This window comes from Sinocyclocheilus grahami, unplaced genomic scaffold (genome assembly GCF_001515645.1).
Source record: "Sinocyclocheilus grahami isolate Dianchi unplaced genomic scaffold, SAMN03320097.WGS_v1.1 scaffold80.1, whole genome shotgun sequence".
Taxonomy (NCBI): Eukaryota; Metazoa; Chordata; class Actinopteri; order Cypriniformes; family Cyprinidae; genus Sinocyclocheilus; species Sinocyclocheilus grahami.
The window spans coordinates 612,678-633,596 of NW_015505259.1; the positions used below are offsets into that span (position 1 = coordinate 612,678).

The following is a 20,919-nucleotide window of genomic DNA, read 5'->3' on the forward strand; positions in this document are numbered from 1 at the left end:
ACATCGTTAAGGCTGCAGTTTTGAAAGTATATGAGTGTGTTCCTGAAGCGTATAGACAGTGTTTTCGATTATAGAAGAAAGAAGAGACGCAGACTCACTTAGAATTTGTGCGTGACCTGAGGAAACACTTTAATCGTTGGTGCACAGCAATAGATGTAAAAACATTGGATGATTTAAGTAACCTAATGATTTTAGAGCAATTTAAAAATTCAGTCCCAGGGCGTGTCGCTACATACTGTACATCGGTGAGCATTACGTTAAAATGCCGGAGGAAGCAGCTGTATTGGCAGACGATTTTGTATTGACGCATATAACTTTTTTTGCTGATTGGCATGTTTGTGATATGCAGGTTGCAGTGCCTGTAAAGTCTTCGCCTAAATGCAGTCATGTTTTCAAGAGGAAATTTGACCCAAATAAAATATGCAATTATTGTCATGAGAAAGGACATTGGAAAGCAGATGGTTTTGTTCTTAAAAATAAGTCCAAACGTCTTACACAGGGTTCACATGTTAAGCCCACAGTTCTTGCGGCGCCAATCCAGGTGGTGGAAGGCCAATCTGTTGGGAATAAAAACCCTAATGTTTTTTTTCTTCTTACTCTCCTTTTGTTACAGAAGGTCTTGTGTCTCTTGTTGGAGAGAAAGAAGAGATTCCGATTAAGATACTAAGGGACACTGGAGCCATAGATTAGTTTATCTTGGAATCAGTTTTTGCACAGTCTTATATGGATGAGGATGTGTTAATTCGGGGAATAGGATTAAATACTCTGCCTGTGCCACTGCATAAGATTACGATTCAGTCTGATTTGGTGCAAGGACAGGTGGTAGTGGGAGTACGCCCTGGTTTACCAGTGGACGGAGTTCATTTGATTCTGGGAAATAGACTAGTAGGTGACCGGGTGTGGGCTGATAGTTCAGTGTTTCCCGTGGTTAATCCTAATAGTAAAACCACCACTGAGTCTAATATTTTGTGCCAGGATTCTGTGTGTGATGTGACTCGTGCAAGGGAACGTGAAAATGAGGAGTCGTGTGGTGAAAAGACATGTACTCAGAAGGAGAGCCAAATTAAAATATGTACTAATGTGTCAATGCCTGACTTATCTGCTTTGTCTTTTCCTGTCTTTGCAGTGGAATTGGGAAAAGAACAGCGCAGTGATTCCTCTTTGGATGAACTGTTCCAGAGTGTTGTTTCTCCAGGTGAAGTGGATAGTGTGGCTCGTGGCTATTTTGTTCACGTTGGGGTGTTGCTGCGAAAATGTTCCTCACAAGGATGATTTTGTTGGGGATCCTGTTTTTCAAGTAGTTGTTCCTGTAAAGTATCGACAAATGATGATTGAAATTGCGCATGATCAACTAGGTCACCAAGGGGTGCGTAAAACCTACGATTGCTTGTTGCAATATTTTTTTTGGCCGCGTTTGAAGCAAGATATTTCTGCTTATGTTAAAAGTTGTAAGACCTGCCAACTAACTAGCAAACCGAATCAGATGTTAAAACCTTTTCCTTTGCGACCAATTGAAGCTACTGGTGAACCTTTTGAACATCTCAGGAAGCATTTATTTGTTCACTGTTATGTGATTAAATACCCGTTTCCCGGCGGCGTATCCATTGCGCAGTATTACTTCTCGCTCTATTCTCAAAGCTTTAACCCAATTTATATCAGTGTTTGGAATTCCAAAAATCATTCAGAGCGATCAAGGCTCAAACCTTACTTCTCACCTCTTCCAGCAAGTGTTGAAACAGCTGCGCATTAAATGTAACCAGCCTACCGTGTACCACGCTCAAAGCCAGGGTGCTTTAGAGAGATTCCAAAAGTCGTTAAAGTCACTGCTTCGCGCGTACTGTGTGCAGCTGGATAGAGACTGGGAAGATGGTTTGCCGTGGATGATGTTAGCGGCATGCGAAGTGGTGCAGGAAAGTACAGGTTTTAGCCCTAATGACTTGGTTTTCGGCCATAAAGTGCGTGGTTTGTTATCCATATTTCAGGAGGCTGAGAAAGTTGCTGAACCTCCTAAAATTTTGGCATCGTATGTGTTGGGTTTTAAGAATCAACTTTTTCAAGTGAGGGAGCGAGCTAAGGAAAATCTTAAGAAATGGCAGGGAAACACGAAGAGATTATACGACCGTACAGTTGAGCATCGAGTTTTTAAACCAGGCGATCAAGTGCTTGTTTTACGGCCTATTGTATCTTTTCCATTTGAGGCTAAATTTGATGGTCCTTTTGTAGTACAACGTAAATTGAGTGCTGAAAATTACGAAGTTATAATGCCATCACGAAGAAAGTTTGTTAAACGTTGTCATGTAAATATACTAAAACCTTATTATGAAACCGAAACTAAGTTTTCGGCGGAATTGATGCCTTCACGTCCCACCCTTTCTGTAGCCTCTGTTGGTGGGGGTAGCTTAGTGGGGGGAGAAGAGGAGACCCTCTCGCTGGATGATTGTGTGCTTCGTGGTCGGCTACAAAATTCCGAGTCATTGCAAAATTTAGAAATCATCTGTAAGATGTCAGGAGTTATGTGAATTATTACGTAGTTTTCCTGAATTATTTGGAGATGTGCCTTCTGGTACTGATTGGGTCGAACATGATATTGATGTGTGGGACGCAAAGCCAATTAAACAGCCGATTTTCTCTTGCGAATCGGGAATTGATGGAAAGAGAAATTCGGTATATGCAGGACCATAATATTGCGGCGCCTTCGTTTTCTGATTGGGCCTCCCCATGCCTTTTAGTAGGAAAGGCAGACGGTAGTGTTCGATTCTGCAATGATTTTCGAAACGTAAATAGTGTAACTAGACCAGATTGTTTCCCTTTACCTCGCATCGAAGATTGCGTAGACCAGATCGGGTCCTCAAAGTTCGTCAGCAAGTTTGACTTGTTGAAGGGCTATTGGCAAATGCCTCTTACCAAGCGAGCGCAAGAAGTATCATCTTTCGTTATTCCGTCAGGGCCATATTCTTATCAGGTCATGAGTTTTGGCCTGCAAAATGCTCCGGCGACGTTTCAGCGCCTTATGAACCGGGTGGTGTCAGGTCTCGAGGGGTGTGCTGTTTATCTGGATGACTTGGTTTCTTTAGCGACAGCTGGGATTCTCATTTAAAACGGTTACGCTCGGTGCTAAGACGTTTGTCTGAAGCTCGGCTTATGGTAAACTTAAGAAAATGTGAGTTTCCCAAGGCATCTGTGACGTATCTTGGGAAAATGTTAGGAAATGGGGAAGTGCGTCCAGTATATGCAAAGGTCCAAGCCATCCAGAACTTTCCTTCTCCGACAACAAAGAAGGAGCTTATGAGGTTTTTAGGGCTGGTAGGGTACTATCGATCTTTTTGTTGTAATTTTTCAACTGTAGTCGCACCACTTACAGATTTGTTGAAGGGCAAGGTAAAGTTTACTTGGTCTCCTAGCTGTGATATGGCTTTCGAAAATGTTAAGTCTCTCCTGTGCTCGGAGCCTGTGCTTTGAGCTCCGTCCTTTGATAAGTCTTTTACACTGCATGTTGATGCCAGTAATGTGGGAGCTGCGCAAGAAGTATCATCTTTCGTTATTCCGTCAGGGCCATATTCTTATCAGGTCATGAGTTTTGGCCTGCAAAATGCTCCGGCGACGTTTCAGCGCCTTATGAACCGGGTGGTGTCAGGTCTCGAGGGGTGTGCTGTTTATCTGGATGACTTGGTTTCTTTAGCGACAGCTGGGATTCTCATTTAAAACGGTTACGCTCGGTGCTAAGACGTTTGTCTGAAGCTCGGCTTATGGTAAACTTAAGAAAATGTGAGTTTCCCAAGGCATCTGTGACGTATCTTGGGAAAATGTTAGGAAATGGGGAAGTGCGTCCAGTATATGCAAAGGTCCAAGCTTTCCTTCTCCGACAACAAAGAAGGAGCTTATGAGGTTTTTAGGGCTGGTAGGGTACTATCGATCTTTTTGTTGTAATTTTTCAACTGTAGTCGCACCACTTACAGATTTGTTGAAGGGCAAGGTAAAGTTTACTTGGTCTCCTAGCTGTGATATGGCTTTCGAAAATGTTAAGTCTCTCCTGTGCTCGGAGCCTGTGCTTTGAGCTCCGTCCTTTGATAAGTCTTTTACACTGCATGTTGATGCCAGTAACGTGGGAGCTGGAGCAGTTCTTCAGCAGCGTGATGATGGAGTAGATCATCCAGTTAGTTTTTTTTTTACTCATTAGATGAGTACCGACAGACCCGGGAAGTGAGGCACGGTTTGCCCTGCCGGGTGGAGGCTGTGTTAGGACACAACTGCATCTCAACCGACCGCTCCACCGGGGGACCCCCTAGCTGCACCACCGTCGAGAGTGGTGTGAGGGAGGAGGAGTTAGCAGGTCGGTTTCTGGCAGAAAAAGGTGCCATCCACAACCTGGTAAGACCCTCATGCACCTCCGGGAAGAATGGCACCGGGGCGGGGTGCTGAGAACCACCGCGGACCACCCCGAAGAACCAATCGTCCAACCTTGAGGGCTCGGGACACGGTGGAGGTCTCCACTCGACCCCTACCCTCATGGTGGCCCGGAAAAGCATAGCCCTTATTTCAGGATCCGATTCAGGCATTGATACATTCCCGGAGGACAGCAGCACAACCAAATCTTCCTCTCCAGAAAGCTCCGGCTCACCCTCCGATGCAGCGATCGACATCCGGTCGTCGGGAGGAGCGCCAAAGGATACTGCTGGTACGCTCCTTGTAGAGGGCCCAGCACATTCCATTGGCAGCTCAACTGGTTGCGGAGTGCAAGAGGAGCGATGGTCCCCCGAGGGTTGGTTCCCTGGAGGGTTTGCCATCACTGTTACCCTCAGACCGCCCATGCTACTGCCTGAAGTAGCCCCCGCCAGACTGCTGCCATGACGAGAACTAGATCGAGGCAGAGGCAACGGAGCTCCGCCCCTTTGAGGGAACGGAGCTTGGCCCGCGACTCCGAGATGATCATCTTCCCGCAATGAGAACATGACTCATCCCCAAACACCACCTCAGTGTGCTAAATGCCCAGGCACGTGAGGCATCGATCGTGACCATCACCCAGCGCCAGGTAACGACCGCATCCAGACACGCCCAGGTAATACGTTGTCTATAGCAAGACCCACATCGTCTTTACAAAGACGTAACATCGAGTTTGCCACACAACGTCGTGTTTAAAAAGACGCACCCGTGAATGCTCTTTTAGGGAAAAAGCTCTTTTAGCGTGCTGAAGCGCACAGGGGAGATGGCCGCCTGCAACACAAACAGGGGATATTGCAGCCTGATGTGTGCAACCCACTCGACACGTGAAACCACCACCGCTGAAGTGCCGTACCGCCAACACGAAGAGCTCTCAAAGAGCGCACTGAACTCGTTCAGTCATCTTCTCTCAGTAGAGTAGTCAGGACCAGAACGATGTGATCGCTTGGCTCCGAAGCGAAAAGCTGAATATGCGCTGCACCAGCTGCCTACTTATACTCACACTGTGATCAGCGGCAGCTGGATGCAATAATCGCATGCCAATGTGCATTAGCTCATTTAGTTACACTCGAATTAGATTGGTCTCTCTAAGCGAGATCCCAGTTCGTCTGTCAACCGACGTGAGGTCGAGAGTGACCGACTGAAAGGGAACCCATATTGCTCAACACTGTCAGTAAATGACTGCTAATTAAATTTGTAAAATGTTTAACTTGTCTCAGACTCTCATCTGGCTATTTTATCTTCATTGCTGCTTTTTGAAAATGGTTTACTCCTAATTAGAACAAAACTGACCATTATCTATATCCTTTAATTACTATATTATCTCTATTCCTGAATGTTCAGGCATGTGACCGGACATCAGAATTTTTTGACTTTTCACCTGTGGTATCTTTACTTTACTTTACTTTACTTTATGGTCTGTACAGAGTTCCTGAACAGAAATTCATATTTGACACTGGCATAAAAACACACAATAACCAGTATACGTACACTCATGTATCTATAAAACACATAGAACACACATTATCCTCATAAAAAAACCCAATCATGTTTTCGTTAATACCTTTTGATAAATTATTTATTAAATTTAATAATTATATAATTGTAAATATTATAATTGCATGTAATAAGTATATAATTGTTTTACAGCAAATGCATATGTTAATTTAAATTAAATTAAAGTTTAATAAAAAAGTAATTATACTTTTTGTTTGGAGCCAACTATATGTTTAGATGAATTATATTGGCTAATGTGTTGCTACTGACAGTCACTGCAAAAGTCTATGATAAAATCTTTCTTCAGAAAATGTAAAATGATAGAAAATCTTGTTAGATTTGATTAGAGTTACTCACTGGTCTGCCTGGTAATCCGATTTCTCCTTTTGGTCCGGGTGGCCCAACTGGTCCCTAATGAGTGAAAATTATACTAACATATCTATAGCATATACTCTTGAAATATCAGCAGTGTTAATAATGATCAATACATTTCTTAATACTAGGGAAATTTTGCAGGTAAAAATAGAGCTTTTCTGTGTGGTATACCCCAGCGGGACAAAAAGCCAAAAACTCACCAAAGGCCCCTCTGGTCCTGGAGGTCCTGGTTCACCCTAAAACAGATAGTAACTACATCAATTGTCTAACAATGCTATGGATGCTTAAAAGTTCTGATCTAAACTCATCTATCTGAATGAAAGCCGCTGGTCTCTTACCAGCTGTCCAGCTAGCCCCCCCATGTAAATGGGTTTACCACTGGAGTCTACGATCAGGCCAGGATCACCCTTTTGACCCTAAAGAAAAAAGAACAAAAACATAGTGTGAGAGGATGAAAAATGCTCATTGAATAAAGGTAATATCTTATAAACACTGCTGTTCCCATATACAGTGCAGTGAAAAGGTTTTTGCCCCCTTCCTGTTTTTTGTTTTTACATATTTGTCACCCTTAAAAGATTCAGATCATCAAATAAATCACTTAAATAGAACCTGTCTGACAAAGTGAAGCATGCTTAAATAGCAACACATCATGCCGCAATCTAAAGAAATTCAAGAACAGATGAGAAACAAAATAGTTGACGTATCAGTCTGGAAAGGGTTATAAAGGCATTTCTAAGGCTTTGGGACTCCAGCGAACCACAGTCAGAGCCATTATCCACAAATGGAGAAAACTTGGAACAGTGGTGAACCTTCCCAGGAGTGGCCAGCCTACCAAAATTACTCCAAGAGCGCAATGATGGCTCAACCAGGAGGTCATAAAAGAACCCAGAACAACATCTAAAGAACTGCAGGCCTCACTTGCCTCAATTAAGGTCAGTGTTCATGATTCAACAATAAGAAAGAGACTGGGCAAAAACTGCATCCATGGGAGAGTTCCAAGGCAAAAGCCATTGCTGACCAAAAAAGAACACAAAGGCTCGTCTCACATTTGCCAAAAAATATCTTGATTATCCCCAAGACTTTGATATTTGAATATTTGGTGGAATACCCCTGATTTTTAATTGATTTTCTAAAGTGTATTTTTGTAATAAAGTTTTACCAAAACATACATGTATTACCTTGATAGAGTCTCCTGGTAGTCCAGGTTCCCCCTGATCACCTTTTGGACCCATTGGTCCCTTTAAAGATATAAAAAAATGCATTATAACCCAGTTTTTAAAGTTTAAAGCTCCTGCTCTTTAGAGTGCAGACCAATCTTTGTAATTTTTTAACATATATAGGTCTTGGCACCTAAATAGATGGGAGAGCACGATGAATGCATTGATTGATCTTTTAAGTTTAAAATTAACATTTAAATAAAAAGGTGCAGATGTGGTAGAATCTGATGTTATCCAAAATATAAAATACTAGACTTACAACAAAATTACAAGTCATTAAAAACTTACAGGGAATCCTGCCTGACCAGCTATACCAGGTGTACCCTAATAAAACAAGAACAAAACACAATGCTTTGAATGTGGTTCAATATGCATTATAATATGCAAATAGTAAATCATAATTACACAGGATATTCTGTATTGAACTGCATGATATTTTACATACTCGAATTAATGAAAAGCTATAATGACTATTATTTATCAGTTCCTTTCACCTGTGGTCCAGGGATTCCATATTCTCCATTTGTCTGAAATGAAATGTAATTTAAGTCATTGTTTGTTGTAAAGGAGCAGTAAAATGTTACAGAGTTATACAATGTCCTTTGAGCGTTTACTGTATGATAACACTTACACTGCCATTAATATAGGTAACTTGTCCTGGACGACCTGGTGGCCCTGGTGGTCCTGGAGGCCCTACTGCACGACCAGGATAACCCTAAATACAAATATATTATTATAAATCTATTGCTTAGGTCCACAGAATAGTTGCAGTGTAGAACTGGATTGAATACTACTGTTGCTGAAGGCTGAGTGAACCAGCGATAGAGATCCAACATCTAAGGTAAGTGTCTTCAAATGAATACTCACTTTTTCACCTTTCCATCCTCTTTCCCCCTTTAGCCCCTGTAAAAAATAAATTATTTAAAAGTTACAATAATGCTGTTCAAAGCCAATCTTCATGCTAGAGATCTTTCACTCACTATTTTTCCTGGAAAGCCATCTAACCCTGACATTCCCTCTCGTCCTCTTTGGCCTTCTTCACCTTTCTGACCTGGAATACCTGGTAAACCAGGTGTTCCCTGCAGAGTTTAAAGAAAAGAGAATGAACTTTTCTCCCAGGTATGTGTAATCTACATTGTAATTTGTAACTTGGATATCACATTATAAACATATAAGTCATAGTCTCACTGGTAGTCCAGGTATCCCCTGAGGTCCCTTTAGAGGAAAAAAACAACAACAGGGATGAGGTGGAATAAGCACTGTGTTGCTGTGATGATAATGTGACAGCAGTTTATAGTTACCTGTGGACCTGGTGGCCCCATGACTCCTGGAATGTATTGAAGATCAACTTCTTTTTCTTTCCCATCAGTCTGAAAACACAGTGGATATGGCAGATCAAGTTCTAGGCCTCCTACTGTAGAGGCACAAAGTCCTGTGAACCTTAAGGGTGCTGAACTTCAAAGATTACAGTAAGTAACTTACAGTAATTCGGAAGGCAGGTCCAGGGGGTCCTGGAGGTCCCCGAGGTCCCATAGGCCCAGGCGGCCCCGCCATACCTTCTGGCCCTGGGATTCCTACTGTATCCTGTGGACCCTAAAGAGAAGGGAGGGTTTAAAACTTGCAAAAGTGTTCTAAAAAAGCTTACGTTGACTGTCTTTTGTTGACTAAATTGAAGTTTAGTCATGAAATTGGCACTTTATAGGTAATATGCCTCGTTTACAACATGGTGCAAGGTAATAGGGGCTCTTATTGTAATCTGTCAACAATATATTATAAACTTAAAGATCAGTTGAAATCATCTATTAGACAATGCATGGTTTATGGGTTCACTTCATTAACATCCCATAGCACCGAACAATCACAATTTCGAAACAGCAAACAGCCTCATTTGCTAAAATCACACGAATTAGCTTATTTTAAATGCACTCCGAACAACTTGTTCAAAACAATCTAATTACAAAGTTTTGAAGCTTCGTGAAGCAGTGTTTTGAATGCATCCATTAACAACAGCTGCAGCAGCAGTGTATAAAAATCTCAGACCAATTACATTAATTTGTCATATTCATTGCCATGCTATAAGTTTATTTAAAGAGATGTCATGAACTACTGTAAATACCACTCAAGAAGACGTAATGCAGGTTATGTGAGCAGTCCTCAATTGTTACAGTGTTGTAAAAATAAATGCATGAAAATGACAAGCAAGCCTCGCATATGAGCTAAAAACACAAGTAGAAGCAGAAACAGAAAGTTTGCATTGGCTAAAGCACAAGTCTGATTTGATCAATTCACTAGCCCTCATTGACTGGTAGGCGAAATTTTGATGATGAAAAGTTGTCTGTAGTGAACTAAAAATAACACTTTCATTCATCAGTCAAGTTCTTGTGACACACCAAACCCAATTCAGTTAGTTTGTAGTAATGCATGATTTTAGAATACCTGTGCCCCACTAGTCTCCCAGGAAGGAAACCAATTGGAGAAAAAAGAGAAAGCAGAGCTTTGCTACAGGGAGAAAAAAATACAGTGAAGATTAACTTCCCAATGAAAAAAAAGCCCCATAGATAGAAATGTGTGAGATATGTGAATGTCTGATTTTCAGTTATATTTCAGTATTCTGTGAGCACATCTTCACATCTAATTTATTAAACGCGCTAGCATCACTTGTTTGACCTTTTCCCCTGCAACTCCAGGTAAGCCAAGATCACCACAGTCTCCCTAAAAGAGAGAGAGAAAAAATAAATAGTTTGATTTCATTTTAATACCAGGCCTATTAAAAATAATTTAAAAAATCATATTAATATAATTTTAAAAAATCATATTAATATAATTAAAAAAATCATATTAATATTTACCTTTTGGCCTGGAGGACCAGGTTTTCCAGGTCGACCTGGGGGCCCCTGAGTCATAATAAAAAGGGAAAAACAGCACACAAACAAAGTTCTACTACATGTTTTTAAATAAATGGTATTAATGAAGAGGGGGCAATTTCTTACAGGACGCCCAGGGAACCCATTTTGTCCAGGGGGACCAGTGGGGCCAGCTTCAAAAGGTTCTAATTCTGATTCAGTTGGCCAGTCTGGTCCTAGGGGCCCAGGCGGCCCAGGAAGCCCAGGAGGCCCAGGTAGACCAGGATGACAACATAAATGCTGTAAAGATGAGAACATATTGACCTTTAACTCCAAAATGAAATTATACAGCCAAACACAACAGCAGCAGATCTGGTGAATTCATTAGGATATTCAGTAGAGTAAAATATAAATATATATATTTTTTTAAGGAAAAGTGTTTTTTAAATAATTAAACATATTTAAAAATACTTCTAATATATTTTTTATAATATGATGTTTGACGTGGTGTGGTAACCATAGTGAAATGGTTTTGAAAGGGCAAAGTTACATTGGGAAATGCAAAGTTTGTTTGTTGCCAAGATACATATTGTCATCAAAATTGTTGATGCTTTATATAAGAAGGGTTAATAGTATAGTATAGTACATATACACTATAAAAACATAAATAAATAAATAAATAAGAAGAAGAATGTTTTCAAATTAGGCTAGTAGCCTTAGGCATAGATTAGCTGATTGTTAAAACATACCGGCAATGATCCAGAACCCTCCATATCCATAAATGTCTGAAGGGAGAACATTACAATATAAAACACAGATGTTTTAGCTCATTCAATAGGTTTCATGGTATACTATAACAACTGCTAATTTTCAGCAAAAGGAAACTCAAGAAAACAACTTTTAAAAATAAAACCGTGTTCACATCACCATGTCTTTGCTTTTTGTGTCACTAAAAAATGTTGGTGAACAACATTTTTGTGCCTCTCTGCTACGTGTATGAGTACAGAAAAGCTTTCACACGAATTGTGTGAAATGTGCCGATAATTCATAATAGGCTCTCAGTAGTTCCTTCTACTGTATGCACATTTTAGCTCCAAGAACATAGACCTATACTAGATGTATTCATACTCACAGTCCTGTCTGAGATTGAGGGTGCAGGAGGTCCAGGTGGCCCAGGTGAGCCTCTGGGGCCTGGATGTCCTTCCCCTTTCTGTCCCTAGAGATACAAAAAAGACACATTTTTATTTATTGGTCCATACAAAGACCTTAGTGAAAAAAACAGTAATTTTTCCGTGTGCCTGATAATGTTCTGCCTTCAAACCCTCAAAGCACTTCTTTTGTTTTCTTGGTTCAAACATATCTTGCCAAAATTTTGGTCAACAGTGATTTTTCACCTCCAAGATGATTTTAACCTAACTATAAGAATAATGACTATCAATGCCTCATTAGGTGCACATAACACCCATATTCAAAATTTTATTTTCACAAAATCACTTTTTTTTAAAAAAAATCTCAAAGCACAACAGACTGCAATAGTTTGCACACTCCTGGTTTAACATATAATGTGTAGTAAGGTCAATAAAAATAATGAATGATCAATAAAAATAAATAATTATTGAAAATCCAGATTTTGCAAACCACCTTCTGTCCTTTAGGTCCTGTAGTACCAGGTGGTCCTTGAAAACCTTGAGGTCCTTCGGGGCCCTGAATAGTAACACCAAATGAGAATGAAGAAGTAATAAACAAAATCTTAGAAAATATTCAAACACTGTCTAGAAAAGTCTGTCCAGAAAACTCACAGGTTTGCCGTCCTGCCCTGGTTCACCCTATAAAACATCAAAATTATGTTTCTCAACATTTATGACTCTTTTTAAAAATATTATTAATTTTAACAGAAATGAAAAGCTAAGGGAAGTTCATGTTACTCACTGGCTCCCCCTGTGGGCCCTCTGGACCTGGTGGGCCCATTAGACCCTGTACCCTCTCCACCTTTATATCCCCTGTGCTTTTCACTTCTGTTACTGGACCCTGGGGTCCAGCTGGTCCAGGTGGTCCTGGAGGCCCACGATCACCTTTGGGGCCAGGATATCCAGACCCAATACTACCCTATACAGAAAAATGGGCAATGTGTTCATCAACCTAGCCAATATCTGGAAGATGTCATCATCCAATCATTGCACTGGTGAAAGGTGTGTGTGTACCACTAAAATAAATCTTGTTTACCTTGATTTCTTTCTCTCCACGATTGCCCTGGGGAAGCAAAAGAGGACATGGTTGAAAAGAAAGAAAGAAATCCTGTCACACCTGATTAGGACACAGCGTAAAGCAAATTAATGTATGATTAACTATGCAAATTGCATATCCTCATCCAACTGAAAAAACATAATCTACAGTCTATTTACTTTAACCTTTTCTGCTTTAGACATTATAGTAAGCGGTCTGTTAGCATCCCATTAATGCAACAATCATTTAATATGTTTGATTATAATAGAACCCAAAATAGAACTGTACTGTACCTTCTCTTCACCTGTGCTGGAGAGTATGGCTGAATCACGTTTTGGCTCTGTGAATGTCAAAGCAGCATTTCATGTTAAAGGGGTCATATGATGCTGCTAAAAAGAACATTATTTTGTGTATTTGGTGTAATGAAATGTGTTTATGTGGTTTAAAGTAAAAAAAAACACATTACTTTCCACATACTGTACATTATTGTTTCTCCTCTATGCCCAGCCTTTCTGAAACGCGTCGATTTTTACAAAGCTCATCGGTCTGAAAAGCGAGGTGTGCTGTGATTGGCCAGCTATCCAGTGCGTTGTGATTGGCCGAATACCTCAAGCATGTGACGGAAATGTTACGCCCCTTACCATACTGGGATGCCCTGTCAGGCCGGAGCGATGATTCAAAAACATGAAAACCCATTATAAACGAGGCATTTGTTGCATCCAGTGGGGACATAATTACTGATTATAACGACTTATACTGTCTTTCTACAGTATAAGTCTTTTTACGCGTAAACATAAAACCCTGTCTGCATTTGTGATCGGAGAAATGACAAACAACAAGCGCTACTCTACACTGCTCAAAACTCCATGACGAAGCGGATATCGTCCTCTTTTGGAAGACCAAACAAAGTAGTTTCACTTTCACAACGAAGCACACAGCTTCTTCACGACATGGCGGCAGCGGCAACAATACTACAGTGAGAATAAAAGTTACGCCTTCTTTCTTTGCGTGAACATTTGGGCAGCGTTATGCAAATCTTCCCACATCCAGGCGTGGTTAACTCTTAACTTTAATAAAGAATATCTCTTTGGATTTGAGACTTTAGTCGTTGCAACTTTTCAGATCTTCTTTATGCACCAAGAGCTTGTAACACTCCAAAGAGAAAGGAAAAATTGAAATCGCATCATATGACCCCTTTAAAATAAAGACCAGGCCTTTAAAATTGAATTTTTGAAGGCAGATTAGTGCCATCTGCTGGAAGTAATAAAATAAAAATAAAACGTAATACTCTAGTTTTTTTTAGACATAAATACTTTTATATAACCCTAATTTTACTACAGTCAAACCTGAACACAGAGAAGGACATTTTGTTACACATAACATCAGAATTCAATAAAAATTTAACATCAAATGATTAGGAATGCTAGGTCTGATCTGATTTCAACCTCTTATTTGAGTCTTCTGTATCAATTTTGTCATTGTTACAGCCACACCACTTCATCTGTGTGTGTACAATAGTGTGCTGTGTGTGTCTGTGAGTGTGTGCAAGTGAGTGTGCATTTAAGTTGGTGTGTCGGTTTTGTACTCTTGATGTTTTAGAGTGTAATCTCTTTCTTGCTGTCCATTTTTTTTTACTGCACTGTGGCTTAATTATTGATTTTATTTCACACATTTGCAAAAACTTGTTACAGTCACACCAGTTCATATATGTGTGTCTATTTTGCACTCATGATATTTTAGAGTGTCACCCCTTCATTGCTGTGTGCTTTTGTTTGCATCACGTCTGATTTGGAGTTTATACGACCAAAATATTCTCTTGAGTTTTTGTAATTTTTTTTTCTTCGTATTTCCCATTCATATGTCGGTCATTTTTGACTGCGAAGGAGCCCAGTGTAACTTTATTTATTTATTGACCCTTTAACATATCCAAATCATGTCCATGATTTTTTGTGTTCAAATAGATAATGCGACAAAAGTCACAGTGTCATCCCATTCCTATAAAGTGAAAAAATTTAAAATTTCAAAACATAAAAAGAGGCACAGAGGGTTAAAACGTGCACTTTGTTAATTTAAAATGAAAGGGTTTACTGTACAGTACATTTTAAATCACTTAATAATCTATTTTTTCCTACTTACATGGGTAAGATGAGCACACATTCAACAAATTGAATTTAATATACGTTTAAGCAGATGAACTTAATTTCTTTTTCACAATGACATCCAAATTAACAATGATAAAACCCATTGAAACCTATAAATTTAGTAGCTATTTATTAATTCATTCATGCATCCATGTATATAATGTATATAAAGTGAATACAATAAACATAATAGTTAAAAGAGGAGAGCTTTTGGCCTGCCTGTTTAATTAGAATTACAACAAATATTTGCTCTGAAAAATGAAAACAGATATATTGTGAAATATTATTTCAATTTAAAATATATATTTTAAAATATTATTCTTTATGTTTCCTGTGTTGACAGCTTCATTTTCAGTGAAGGTTGTTTATTGACAGTGATGTTTCCATGAAGAACCTTTAACATTCATAGAACCCATTGCACACAAGGTTCTGTATAAATAGTGTCCACAAGATGGCATTGCAGCATTATCATTGCATTCAGTTTGAAGCGATTTCTGTCTGCATGTCTATTTTGTTATCATATTTTGTGAGCTCTTACATAGGTTGTCCAAAATTCAGAGATTCCACAATTTTCTAATTTATGTATGTGCCAAAGCCAGGGCTAACATCTGAAGAACAGTTCCCTGTGGAAGCATCACTAATACTGAACATTAATTACACTTTCTAAAAACATTCTATAAATTCAAATCTATAAAGTTCCAGTTTCTTTGTACTCTTGTCTAACATCAATCAAAAAACTGGATCAAATAGCAATTGCACAGACCTGTAGCTTTCTGATGGTCATCTGTGTCCAATTTAGGCTTACGCCCTGTAGAAGCAGGTTGTGAAGGCAGGGGCTGCAGAACAGAACCCTTTGAAATAGAAAACACACTTAACTGTTACCTGCAGAGCAGGTTTCTTCAAGACAGTTTTAAAAAGACATATCTTATGGTTTATAAAAGATGTTGTTTAACTTATTTGTTTAGTCATACTTAGTAATGATAAAACATTACTTAAACATCTACTTCAGGTTATTTGGTCTTAAAGGGCTAGTTCACCCAAAAATTAAAATACTGTCATTAATTACTCTTAATTAATCAAGGCAGAATTAAGCAAAATAGCCTCTCCTTCCTGAAATTCTGGAATTACCTATAAACAAGTGACCCATCTTTCCTAACCATTATGAATATTAGAAAATTCTATACTTTAAAAGCAATAACAGTAATGGTAATGCATTTTTCATCTATCATAAGTAATTATTATACAAAACATTACAAAAACCTCAAATATTTACAATTACGAAAATATATTTAGGTTCTTAGTAATTCTCTCAGAGGTATGAAAAAATAGTAGTTACTAATTTTTTTAATCTGTCCCACTTTATATTAGGTGTACCTATTATGTTCATGTTGAATTGCAAAACACTTATGCTGCTACTGAGGCTGGATATGCGAATAGGGCAGGTTTGGTGGTAGAGGTTTAAGGGGTAGAGTTCGGGTCAACATTGTAATTATAGATGTAATTACAGGACAAGACAATCTAAAATCATGTATGTGCACAATAAGTGCATTGTGGCAAATAATTAATATAAATGTAAGTACATAGTAGTTAAGGATACTATATATAAACTGCATCCCTTTAATCAGTGTCTTGTTAGTTAATAGTAGCGTTAACATTGTTACTCATTTGTTCCTTTGTCCTTGTTCATTAATGATGATATTCTAACGTGTTATCTTTTAAGTGAACATCCAATAGACACATCACAGTGCAATATGTCAGAAGCAGTCTTGTGGTAAGTATTGTAAGTATCAATATGCAACCACAAATATCATTTACATACTTTCAGAACATTTGCTTTTTCACCAAGAGTTTTTTTACTAGAAGGGTTTGACCGAACATATTTTGTCAGATAGCTAATGTCCAAAAATACCTACTAAATTATGATCCATATCCATTCTGTCACCTATTCCACTTCCATTTTCTCCAGAACTCTACAAATAATGAGAAGCAAGCATTAACTTAGTTAGTAATCCATAAAGATATTCAGTGGGAGAACGATTAAGAGTCATTTCTGTCTGTGTACTATTAACAATACATTAAAAAAAAAATTGCCAACAAATGTAGATATAAGAATGACACAGTCTTAAGATTATTTGCAGCTTACTTCATAGTCATCATCATCATCATCATCAGCATCATTACAATGACGCTCTGCAGCTCGTGGGTTTCCAACCACCCTTAACTCTGAGATCATGCCCTAAAAAAACAGGTCAACATCAACATCAGAGTAAACATCAGTCAACATATCAGCTGTAGTTGTGTATGAACATAAATGTCATTCCAGATAATTCTCCTGAATGGATGGATGTATAGATACAGTAGTTATACCATATTGGTCTGGGACAATCGACTGATCAGTTGATCATTTGTCAGACAGACTCACTAACAGACAGAAAAACTACAAAGGGTCCATGATACATTTGCTATTGTCCCTTTGTATATTTGAACAAAAAGCATGGTAACACTTTAGGGACCAATTCTCACTAGTTGCTTATTAGCTTGCCTATTATTAACATATTGGCTGTTTATTAGTACTTATAAAGCACATATTCTGCATGACCATATTCTACATCCTACCCAATACCTAAACTAAACAACTGCCTTATTAACTCTTAATAAGCAGCAAATTAGCAGTTTATTGAGGCAAAAGTCATAGTTAATGGTTTGCTAATAGTGAGAATTGGACCTTAAAATAAAATGTGGCCAACATACAGAGTACTTTTAGACATACTTGATATTTGTCTGGGTCATCGGCTCCACTTTGTCCAACAAAGATCTTGGAGTGTGTCTCCAGCTCCAAGTCATCAGCTGAGCGCTCAAACTTTACCACCTTGGGCCCAGATTCACAGTCCTCGTAGAAAGACACCTGGTCCAGACTAACAGCGAGAGAAAAGCGGCTCCACTCTTGTGGCTTGTGTTCCACCTCAAAGCTGGCCACCTCTTGAGATGTATCTGAATCAGGCTCTGTGTAATAAAAAATAACCTTTCTTTTGCCATCCTCCACTGCTGAGAGCTTCACCCCGATGTACATGATCTTTTGATTTGAGTCGGTGATGGAGAAGAGGACTCCAGCATCATCAGAGTTGGGCTTCAAATGGAAGACAAGAGAGAAGTCTCGGTAGAAGGGTGTGGGAAGGTGGGCACGTGCCATCTGTTCTGTGTTGGTATCTTTTGTGAAGAGGTAAGCAGTTTGTCCATTTGGGCCTGAAACCCGGGTGATGTCTTCAGGTGGAGGGTTTCTAATTAGTTGCAGCAGGGAGATTCCACTCTCTGCTATGATACAAAAAATAATGGAAATCAGTACAGTTGAAATGAATGTAGTGTTTGGTGATGTTACATTTAAAAACATTAAGTGAAAATTAAATGAATTATTGCTGAAATATTACTGAAATTTTAATTTGCTATTGAAATATTTAAACGATTCAGTTCTTACTAGTGCCTAAAATAGCATGTGTCTTTTAGAAAAAGGGCCAGTTATTATATAATCTTTGCAATACATGTGAAGTAAAATTGCACCCTACAACAAAGTCAACTGGTTCAGCCTCATAAATCAACATGCTGCAGCCTATGGGGACTGACAAAAATGGTGACTGGTGATTATTACCATGTCTACTGAACCTGGGGGAAAACAGTTAGACACAGTGGAATAATTCTTCACAGTGTACATTACAGTAAGTCCTGAGAGAATCAGACTAAATTTAGCATGCTAAATATGTGAAATTTTGCTTTCTCAGGGTTGATGATGGAGTATAGGGAGACCATTGTCAGATCATAGAAATTTAAAGGTCTAGGTCTTGGAAAGACTTGACTGTTCTTTAGTGTAAATGTTTTTACTAGGTCACCCTTGTGAAAAATATTATAGTTTACATTTATATGAAATATAATTGGTTACTTTTTTGACTCACTTAAACATGACTTAAGTCTATTTTTATGCAATACAATATGTGTAATGACAATGTTTACTGGTGAAACACTAAAACTACTAAAACACATTTATTAAATATACTTTAATGTAATTTCTATTGAAACTTGTATGTCAAGTACTTAAAGAATTTGTAATTATACATTTGTAATGATAAAGTTCCATTTTAGGTACATTTCCAATTTCCAAGATATTAAATATTAAATAATACACTAGTTAAATGTTATAACTACAGTATTAGTCAGCACATCAAAATAAGTGTTTTAGCATAACATAACAAAAAATTATCAAAACAATTATTAAAAATTTACTTTTTGGTAAAACTATTAATTTGACATTATTACAAAGTACACTTTTTAAAACATGTCATGAACATGTTACTCTCTTTAATGACAGCACAAGTAATTATTTATTTTTCATTATACTAAATTCATTGTAAAAATTGGTCACACTCTTAAAATTGTATATAATCAAATGTAATGATAATGACATTTTAATAAAAAAAAAAAACTTATAACTTTTTACCAAAATAAACAAAATTATCTGTATTATTCACTGAGAAATGAATTTGGGAAGTGAAACAAACTTTTATTTTTATACTAGTAGCCTTTTATTGTATTAATATGATATTATCTTGCAAGTACAGTATTTAAAAAATATAAGATTTGAAGTATACTACAAGTGCACATTCAAAACAATAACAGTAAGTGCACTCTTTTTTCAAAAGGGCAACAGCTCTGAATTGTTATAAAATAAACACCTATTAATACCTTTTAATCATAGCTGTCAACCATTACTCCAACATATGTTACTGTATGAAGAGGTTTTCTCTACATTCTACATCTATACTTGTGTATACTGTTGTATAAACTGTTGTAAATTCTTGCATAAAAAAAAATGGGCAGGCAGATTTGGGCTGAACCAAGCTAACACTACTGACTGTGGGAACGGCATGTCTAATTCTAGGCTCATGTTTCAACGGCAATGGCAGCTTAGTGGCTTTTCCATACTACACCATGGTTCTCATTTGACACGGCTGTCCAGTCACTCACCCACTCAGCCAGCATTCATTTCGTTCCTGTGTTGTGCTGTCACCCTCTTTCAAAACACTCACACAGGGGATTCTGGGAGTTTAGCTGGCCCATTATCTAGTCCAGATGTGTCCACTTGCTCTTGGATCCTACCTCACAACATTAACTCTAATACAATCCACTTGTAAATCACAATAAAGGTGGAGCCACTGGAACCACCATAAAGCTCAGACTGCAAATTACACTATGAGTGAGAGTGCATCATGTCATTGCGATATCATTCAAAAAATTATTTATCATAAAGCCTGACACAAGACATTATAAATGCTACTAAAGTAAGTGATAAAAACAAAGCTTAACTGCCACATACATTTGATAAACCATATTTCAAAAGTGTAAATGTAAGCAGGGAATCTTTTCAAAACGTTATTATAAAGGAAATTATATTTAAAGTACTAGTGAATGTTCATTCTGAACTACTTGAACTATCTATCTATAATTAAACAATAAATAACGTGCTCTACTGCAACAATTGTGAACATGCTGATGAATAAATCGTCCCTTGGGCACCAGTGTTATTGGCCAACTGTTCCAGACACTCTCCCACATGCATCTACATCCTACAGCTGTGATAAGACATGACTAAAATAAATAACATTTTGGGATTTGACAAAACAAAATAAAATTTGATGCTAATAACACATAAACATAAAAAATGCAAGTCTCCTAAAAGTTCTGTCCACTCTGATTACTTCAAATTGCTATTGTTAAAATGCCTTCTGCTAGGAATTGTCTATCAACTCCTAGCAGAAGGACTATATATATATATATATATATATATATATATATATATATATATATATTTTTTTTTCTTTTTCTTTTTCTTAATGGTTGTAAGTCTACTGACAGTTGGATAGGTAAATGGGAGTTAAATGAATGAGATGGAAACCGGAGGATCCTGTTAACTGATACCTCCTTGACTCCCAAGAGACCTAATTAAGATAAACTTTCCCTTCAAAAAATTATCTGAGCCCCTATACTTCCCAAGAGATAAGACAAAGCGTAACTCAAGGAAATGACCAGCATGAAACAGCTGCCAATTATAATAATTCAGCTCTTTTTAAACACTGTCTAACAACTTATACTGAAGAAATTGATGGTAAATAAAAGGAAAACTAACATACTGAATGCAAA

At 38.1% G+C, this 20,919-nt stretch overlaps 1 protein-coding gene across 3 annotated transcripts in view; it reads right to left on the minus strand.

Annotated features, from left to right (window-relative positions):
• col18a1b (collagen type XVIII alpha 1 chain b) overlaps positions 1-20,919 on the minus strand; it is a 49,657-nt gene that overhangs the window by 17,447 nt on the left and 11,291 nt on the right. For 2 of the 3 annotated variants that reach the window (XM_016273629.1, XM_016273628.1), the window contains exons 2-28: positions 17,504-18,045; positions 16,877-16,969; positions 16,647-16,703; positions 15,497-15,584; positions 12,886-12,932; positions 12,593-12,619; positions 12,299-12,475; positions 12,169-12,195; positions 12,011-12,073; positions 11,502-11,585; positions 11,119-11,154; positions 10,517-10,669; positions 10,376-10,420; positions 10,194-10,238; positions 9,963-10,025; positions 9,009-9,119; positions 8,828-8,896; positions 8,715-8,741; positions 8,507-8,605; positions 8,394-8,429; positions 8,158-8,241; positions 8,021-8,053; positions 7,815-7,850; positions 7,488-7,547; positions 6,648-6,725; positions 6,510-6,545; positions 6,292-6,345 (exon numbers count right to left, since the gene is read on the minus strand). In XM_016273629.1, the coding sequence (XP_016129115.1) occupies positions 6,292-6,345; positions 6,510-6,545; positions 6,648-6,725; positions 7,488-7,547; positions 7,815-7,850; positions 8,021-8,053; positions 8,158-8,241; positions 8,394-8,429; positions 8,507-8,605; positions 8,715-8,741; positions 8,828-8,896; positions 9,009-9,119; positions 9,963-10,025; positions 10,194-10,238; positions 10,376-10,420; positions 10,517-10,669; positions 11,119-11,154; positions 11,502-11,585; positions 12,011-12,073; positions 12,169-12,195; positions 12,299-12,475; positions 12,593-12,619; positions 12,886-12,932; positions 15,497-15,584; positions 16,647-16,703; positions 16,877-16,969; positions 17,504-18,045 (2,270 nt within the window). The remainder of the gene's footprint in view (positions 1-6,291; positions 6,346-6,509; positions 6,546-6,647; positions 6,726-7,487; positions 7,548-7,814; positions 7,851-8,020; positions 8,054-8,157; positions 8,242-8,393; positions 8,430-8,506; positions 8,606-8,714; positions 8,742-8,827; positions 8,897-9,008; positions 9,120-9,962; positions 10,026-10,193; positions 10,239-10,375; positions 10,421-10,516; positions 10,670-11,118; positions 11,155-11,501; positions 11,586-12,010; positions 12,074-12,168; positions 12,196-12,298; positions 12,476-12,592; positions 12,620-12,885; positions 12,933-15,496; positions 15,585-16,646; positions 16,704-16,876; positions 16,970-17,503; positions 18,046-20,919) is intronic. The other variant, XM_016273630.1, reaches the window with a different exon arrangement.